Source organism: Charadrius vociferus, unplaced genomic scaffold (assembly GCF_000708025.1).
Source record: "Charadrius vociferus isolate BGI_N301 unplaced genomic scaffold, ASM70802v2 scaffold41, whole genome shotgun sequence".
NCBI classification, from domain to species: domain Eukaryota; kingdom Metazoa; phylum Chordata; class Aves; order Charadriiformes; family Charadriidae; genus Charadrius; species Charadrius vociferus.
In genome coordinates this window covers 1,257,023-1,264,839 of record NW_009647013.1, presented here as the reverse complement: position 1 = coordinate 1,264,839, position 7,817 = coordinate 1,257,023, and the positions used below count along the sequence as shown (strand labels likewise).

Sequence of the window (7,817 nt, the reverse complement as noted above, 5' to 3'; positions counted from 1 at the left end):
CCTCCCTCGCCCGCCTGGCCACACTTCTTCGGATGCAGCCCAGGATCCGGTTGGCCTTCTGGGCTGCGATCGCACGTTGCCGGCTCACGCTGAGCTTCTGGTCAATCAGCCCCCCCAGGGCCTTCTCCTCAGGGCTGCTCTCCAGCCATTCCCCGCCCAGCCTGGAGTTGTGCTGGGGATTGCCCCGACCCAGCTGTAGGACCTTGCACTTGGATGTAGGACCTTGCACTTGGAAGCATCGCAGGACACAGTGCTGCCCCATCCGGGAGGCGTGAGCAAAAACATTCACACCCGTCCCTCTCCCTGGCACACACGGCCGACAATTAAAGCTTAGGGCTTTAATTAAAGCTTAGGCTGGCTGTGCGTCTCCCAGGCACGCGAGAGAGCGTCTACCCAGTCCAGCCTCTCGCCTGTGGGATGATCAGCTCCATCTAAACCCCCTCTTTAAAAAGCAGCAAGGACAGACGCTGCCTGTCCAAGCCAAGCTACGGGGCACTGGCAGAGCCCTCGCGAGCCCGAGCGGCAGCTACACCCAGTGTTCCCAGTACAAACCAGCAGAAAGGCCGCGCACGAGCGGCTTGCTGGCTGCCAGCCCGGGTCGGCGGTTTGGATGCCGGGAGAATGTCACCTCCGTTCATCTGCGCTTCTCCTTCCCCCTCACGTTCTGCCTGCGACTGACACATCCCCAGTCCCACTAAGCCCTTTATTGCCAAGCGGCGGCTCTGCTTAAGCCAGCCCTTTTCTGAGCACAAAGAGCTCCCCAAATCCATGGGGATCACCTCCTAAGTTGGTTTATTGTCCGAAACCGCTGACAGCCCCCGATGTCCTCAGGCTCGTTTCGGTACAACTGCATTGAAGAGAGGGAAGGCATGGCAGCAGAGATCAGAAAAGGGGTCGCAGACAGTCACCGGCAGCGCCAGCGCGTGAGCAGCACAGACGGGGTCTCGGAAACCTCACGCGTGGCAGGACACACGAGGGGGACCACCATAAATCCTCCCCTGCAGCCACTCCACATCTTTTCCCGAGGAGGTTCCCTGCCCCGGCGCTGTGCGGAGACGTGGGGGTGACAGGCAGGGTGGGAGGAGAAGGACAGGGTCAGCGGGGTGCTGTCACCTCCCGCTGTGCTGCTACTCACCGAGTTGGTCCCCAGGATCTGCAGGTTGGGCTTCTCCGACTCCAGCAGCTTCGCCACCATCTTGAGGAAGCTCTCCACGAAGAGGTTGATGCTCTGGCAGTGACAGGCCATGAGGAGCTGGTCCAGGGCCTCCATGGCAATGCAGACGTACCTGGGAGCAGGCAGAGGCAAGGGTCACTCTCCGGCAGCGGCGTGGGTCAGCCCTCCTCCTCCTCTCTCCCAAACCACTTGGGTGCCCACCAGCCAACCTCCTGCTCTGGCCAACCCAAAAAGAAAACATTTGCACCCAAAATACCCTTGGGTTATTTTCAGATGGAGTTGGCTCCTCTCAGCATCTCTCCTCCTAGCAAAGTTGGGGTGGTTCAGCCTGGAGAAGAGAAAGCTTCAGGGAGACCTTAGAGCAGCTTTCCAGTAACTGAAGGGGACCTACAAGAAAGCTGGAGAGGGACTTTTTACACGGGCATGGAGTGATAGGATGAGGGGGAATGGATACAAACTGGAAGAGGGGAGATTGAGATGAGATATCAGGAAGAAAGTTTTCACTCTGAGGGTGCTGAGCCCCTGGGGCAGGTTGCCCCAAGAAGCTGTGGCTGCCCCATCCCTGGAGGTGTTCAAGGCCAGGTTGGACGGGGCTTGGAGCAACCTGGGCTGGTGGGAGGTGGCCCTGCCCAGGGCAGGGGGGTTGGAACCAGGTGATCTTCAAGGTCCCTTCCAACCTAAATCATTCAATGATTCCATGATTCAAGTACGGCAGCAAGATGGGACCCATCCATGACAGTCCTTGGGCCATGCCGAGGGCCTCCCTGAGCACAGCGCATCCCTTCACCATCCCTTCCGACCAGGCTGAGCTCCCCCAGAGACCACCTCCAGCACCCAGCTTCACCGCGAGCTCCCCCAGCGCATCTTCCAGGCTATTTCTTAAACCAGCCACGCGATGGTCCTGCCTCTGAGAGCTGGAAAACCTCACGCCCAGTGATGGATCTCCATCGGGTGCCCCTTCCGGAGGTGCCCAGATGCTTGTAGCGCAACGGCAGCGTTTGTCAGGTGTCGCTTCGCCTTCCCAAGATAAATGTGGACCCATTGCTCAGAGCGGCTCTGGCAAAGCCTGCTCGCAGGCTGGTCCCGTGACGCTTTCTGCACCAACAGTGTCTGGTTCCTCACCGACATGGTGGCCGGAGCCCCTGGATGAGCAGCTTGTGCAATGACCACACCAACCTCCAACTGATGGTCGCCCACTGTGTGCACAAAGGTCAGCGGAGAAGCAAACCCCGTCTGCTCTGAGCAGACATTTATTCCAGCTGAAGTCACCCAAAACACAGAGAAGACCCCAAATGGTGATTGCACCGGGTCTCCCAGCTCCAGCTCTTCTTGCAGGACCTCTGAGGCACCCAAACACCTGACATGGACCCGGTACCATCTCTCTTTGACTCCTGCTCTCCATGCAGCTGTGAATCTTTGTACCACGGCAGCTCACATCGAGCCCAGATCTACTCTGCTCTGGAGAGGCCACACCTGGAGCGCTGTGCCCAGTTTGGGGCTCCCCGGGTCAAGAAGGACAGGGAACTGCTGGAGAGGGTCCAGCAAAGGGCTACGGAGATGCTGAGGGGACTGGAGCATCTCTCTGCTGAGGAAAGGCTGAGGGACGTGGGGCTGTTCAGTCTGGAGGAGAGAAGACTGAGGGGGATCTTCTCAACGCTGATCAATCCTTCAAGGGAGGTGCCAGGGGATGGGGACAGTCTGTTTCCAGTGGTGCCCAGTGACAGGACAAGAGGGAACGGGCACAAACGTGACCATGGGCAGTTCCATCTCCACCTGAGGAGGGCCTTCTCTGCTGTGAGGGCGGCAGAGCAGTGGCACAGGCTGCCCAGAGAGGTGGGGGAGTCTCCCCCTCTGGAGCCATCCTAAACCCGCCTGGACGCCGTCCTGTGCCACTGCTGGAGGTGCCCCTGCTCTGGTGGGGGGGTGGGATGGGGGAGCTCCAGAGGGACCTTCCAGCCCTCACCAGTCTGGGATTGTGTGACCTCCTGCCACAGCCGGAAGCAGGAGGTGGCAAGCTCAGACCTCTTGAGATGAAGCACAATCCCTCCTTTAACCTCCATTTTTTTGTCCCAGCTCCTTGCACGACCACACTCACAGCCCGGGTGGCACGCAGCAGCCACCAGCTTGTGCCACAAGAGGGAAAGGGGACAGGTCCGAGCCACCCATCTGCTCGCCAGGAGGACATCTGCCCTCTCGGGGAAAAGGCAGTGTCTGATAAACCCTGGTCTTCCAGGTTCCAGCCGGTAAAACACAGTAAGACCCATCCCTTCTCCTGAGGCCCCAGAGCTGTTGAAATCTGGCTCCAGTCTTGAGTAGATTCTCTGGTGTCTTGTAGCACGGTTGAGCTTGCACTGCAGCCTGTCCTTCAGGCACCGTTATGGTTCTTACAAGTCTTGTGAGGAGCGGCCGAGGGCCCTGGGGGTGCTCAGCCTGGAGAAGAGGAGGCTGAGGGGAGACCTTCTCGCTCTCTACAGCTCCCTGAAAGGAGGGGGCAGCGAGGGGGGGGCGGTCTCTGCTCCCCAGGAACAGGCGATGGGACGAGTGGGAACGGCCTCAAGTTGCGCCAGGGGAGGTTTAGGATGGAGATGAGGAGAAATGTCCTCACCCAAAGGGTTGTCCAGCACTGGCACAGGCTGCCCAGAGCGGTGGTGGAGTCACCATCCCTGGAAGTGTTTAAAAGACGCGTAGACGTGGTGCTGAGGGACACGGGTTAGTGGTGGGCTGGGCAGTGTTAGGTTGATGGTTGGACTTGATGATCTTCAAGGTCCTTTCCAACCGGGACGATTCTATGATTCTTCCAGCTACCGTGACAATAAGCAGCCAGCTACTCCTGGATCTGTGCGGCTCCCACCCATCTGTCAAACTGGGTTAAAACTGACCCAGAGGGAAAAAAGGGATGAAGAAGCGACTGACGACCAGCCTGAAACCTCAAACTTCTTCCTTGCAGGAAACAAGGCTGAAAAACAACATTCTGCGCTCAATATTATTGCAACAGCACGGCTGCTTTTCTGGGGACAACTGGACACAGGCCACCAAGAGGGAAAAGGGACACTTGTGGAGTTGTCCTACCCTGGCCATCCTCTTACAGATGGTGGGTTGCATCGCTGCGAACTGAAAGAAGAACACTTTCTCCTTTTAGCAAGGAAGGTAACAAGGAGATGACAACCGACGGGCCTGAAACCAAGGCTGCCCTTCATCTCGCAGGCAGGAGAGGCACCCACGCGCTTGGCCGCGGTGTCGGCAGCGGGATGAGCCCTCCTGCTCCAACCGTCACCGACCTACAAACGGGAGGGTGATGCAAACCTATTTCGGGCGTTTCAAAGTTAGATTTTGAAAACTAGCTCGCGCTCCAACCCAATTATGCGCCTATAGGCACAGGCGGTGGAGGAAGGAATATATTCCCCCCCTTCCCCTCCGCACGCCGAGGCTTGTCATTAGGTGTCAAAAAAAAAAAATACCTTTGAAAGCCTTTCTTTTCCCAACATAGCAAGCGGAGCCTGTTAACAGCCGCGTAAGCGCGGAACATCAGGCAGAGCTTTGAATGTCCTGTCACTCCCCATGACGGGTGATGCGGATGAGGCTTTGAAGGTTTTCCAACTTTAACACTTCTCGGGCGGGCTGCCGGCTTCTCTTCCCCCGGGATAAAAAGCAGGCTGAGGTTCGTACCACGAAGCCGAACCGTGTTTGTCTTTGTTCAGGAGACGACAAGAATCAATCCAGGAGCTATTTCAAAGGGAAGGAGTCCTCCCGTGCTCCCCCAGCGTCTCTAATCAGGGCAGTCAGATATTTCCAGGCGGGCGCTGCTCCCCTCGCCGTAAATTCCCCTCGCTGAGAGAGTTGGGGCTGTTCAGCCTGGAGAAGAGAAGGCTCCGGGGAGATCTTACTGCCGCCTTCCAGTCCCTAAAGGGGCTCCAGGAGAGCTGGGGAGGGACTTTTTACTGGGGCATGGAGTGACAGGACGAGGGGGAATGGCTCTAAACTGGAAGAGGGCAGGTTTAGATTAAACATTGGGAAGAAGTTTTTCCCTGTGAGGGTGGTGAGGCACTGGCACAGGTTGCCCAGAGAGGTTGTTGAGGCCCCATCCCTGGAGGTGTTCAAGGCCAGGCTGGAGGTGGCCTTGGGCAACCTGGGCTGGTGGGAGGTGTCCCTGCCCATGGCAGGGGGGTTGGAACTCGATGGTCTTCAAGGTCCTTTCCAACCTAAACCATTCTGTGATTCTATGAAACCCGGCCGAGCCTGGCTGGGAGCCATGCGAGGAGGGGAAGAGGAAGGGCCGGAGCCCAGCCAGGACCACGCAGGTGAGGCGGACGGAGCAAAGACAGCAATCCCCATCCAGCCCAACGCGTCCCCACCTCCGGGAACGCATCAGCGCGCTGCCCCTCATCCTTGCCCCCGCTAATGCCACGTCGCCGTAGCTCGATAGAGATGTGCATGGGGTGCACACACAGGCTTGTCCTCGATAACTCCCAGCAAGCTGCAGCCAAGGCCACCCTGTTTAGCTGCTTGCCCACACCTAGCCAGACTCTACTCGGCACTGGTGAGGCCACAACTGGAATGCTGGGTCCAGTTTTGGGCTCCCCAGTTCAAGAGGGACAGGGAACTGCTGGAGCGAGTCCAGCGAAGGGCAACCAAGATGACTGAGGGACTGGAGCATCTCCCGTATGAGGAGAGGCTGAGAGCGCTGGGACTCTTTAGCCTGGAGAGGAGAAGGCTGAGGGGAGACCTTATTATGGCATACACGTATCTAAAGGGGGGGTTGCAGGAGGATGGAGCCAGACTCTTCTCGGTGGTTCCCAGGGACAGGACGAGGGGCGATGGGCACAAGTTGGAAGAGAGGAAGTTCCGTTCCAACAGACGGAAACCCTTCTTTAGGGTTGGGGTGACAGAGCAGTGGCAGAGGCTGCCCAGGGAGGGGGTGGAGTCCCCTTCTCTGGAGGTTTTCAAGACCCGCCTGGATGCAGTCCTGAGGGATGTGCTCTGGGCAGTCCTGCTTTAGCAGGGGAGTGGGGCTGGGGGGTCTCGAGAGGTCCCTTCCAACTCGGAACATTCTGTGATTCTGTGATTCCATCCACCTCTGGAAGAGCCACCGTGGGCTTTTAAAGGCCAAGAGGGTGCCACCGGCTCCTGATGACAGCCTGGAGGGGTGATGGCAGTCCCGCTGCTGGGGACAGACCCCATAGACACCCACACTCCTCACGCACAGACAGCAGGACGCCAGGGAAACACTACATGGCTCCCAGCTCGCCTGGTCCCTCGCAACTTTGCAAGGAGTTCACACATCCCTGCATGCTCCCATGACTCCCTTTCGGAGGAAAAACACATTCGGGTCTCTCCGCAGCGTGCTCACAGGTTCAGGACAGCTTGGAGCACGCAGGAGTTTCATACCCCACACGTCCCACCCCTTGCCTGGGCTTTCTCTACCACCTAGTGTGCCATCGTACTGGGACCAGTGCTGTTCAACATCTTGACAGTAGACAGTGGGATGGAGTGCACCCTCAGCAAGTTTGCCGATGACACCAAGCTGTGTGGTGAGGTGGACACGCTGGAGGGGAGGGATGCCATCCAGAGGGACCTGGACAGGCTGGAGAGGTGGGCCCAAGCCAACCTCATGCCGTTCAACAAGGCCAAGTGCAGGTCCTACAGCTGGGTGGGGGTGATCCCAAGCACAACTCCAGGCTGGGCGGGGAATGGCTGGAGAGCAGCCCTGAGGAGAAGGCCCTGGGGGGGCTGATTGACCAGAAGCTCAGCATGAGCCGGCAACGTGCGATCGCAGCCCAGAAGGCCAACCGGATCCTGGGCTGCATCAGCAGAAGTGTGGCCAGCAGGGCGAGGGAGGGGGTTCTGCCCCTCTGCTCCACTCTGGGGAGACCCCACCTGGAGTACTGCCTCCAGCTCTGGAGTCCCCAACATAGGAAAGACATGGACCTGCTGGAGCGGGGCCAGAGGAGGCCCCGGAGATGCTGGGAGGGCTGGAGCCCCTCTGCTGGGAGGACAGACTGGGAGAGTTGGGGGGTTCAGCCTGGAGAAGAGAAGGCCAAAAAGGGGAAAACTCAGAGCCCCTTCCAGTGCCTAAAGGGGCTCCAGGAGAGCTGGGGGGGGTGGGCTCTGGATCAGGGAGGGGAGCCGTGGGACGAGGGGGAACGGTTTGACACTGACAGAGGGGAGACTGAGATGAGATATGAGGAAGAAATTATTTTTTCCTGTGCAGGTGGTGATCCCCTGGGGCAGGTTGCCCCGAGAAGCTGTGGCTGCCCCATCCCTGGAGGTGTTCAAGGCCAGGTTGGACGGGGCTTGGAGCAACCTGGGCTGGTGGGAGGTGTCCCTGCCCAGGGCAGGGGGGGGACTGGACGATCTTTAAGGTCGCTCCCAACCCAAACCATTCTATGATTCTGTAATCGTTATGCCAATCAGTGGGGTGGCTGAAACAGCCTCCCAGCCCTTACCCATATCGGTGCCGGCTCACGTCTCGGATGAGCCGCTCGGAGAGGTAGGCTCCAATGCGATCCAGCTTCTCCGGGGCAGACAGGGCGTAAAATGTCAGCTTCTCCATGTTGGTCTTCACCAGCCCATCCTGCAAGAGAGCAGCGCAGGGCGTCACCACCTCACACCCAGACCCTGTAAACATCTGGAACACCCCCGTAGC

General features: G+C 58.7%; 1 protein-coding gene across 1 annotated transcript in view; it reads right to left on the bottom strand.

Annotated features, from left to right (window-relative positions):
* Nucleotides 1-7,817, bottom strand: part of EFR3B (EFR3 homolog B (S. cerevisiae)) — a 64,411-nt gene that overhangs the window by 34,596 nt on the left and 21,998 nt on the right. The window contains exons 5-6 of the mRNA XM_009895463.1: nucleotides 7,618-7,745; nucleotides 1,136-1,286 (exon numbers count right to left, since the gene is read on the bottom strand). Coding sequence (XP_009893765.1) covers nucleotides 1,136-1,286; nucleotides 7,618-7,745 — 279 coding nt within the window. The remainder of the gene's footprint in view (nucleotides 1-1,135; nucleotides 1,287-7,617; nucleotides 7,746-7,817) is intronic.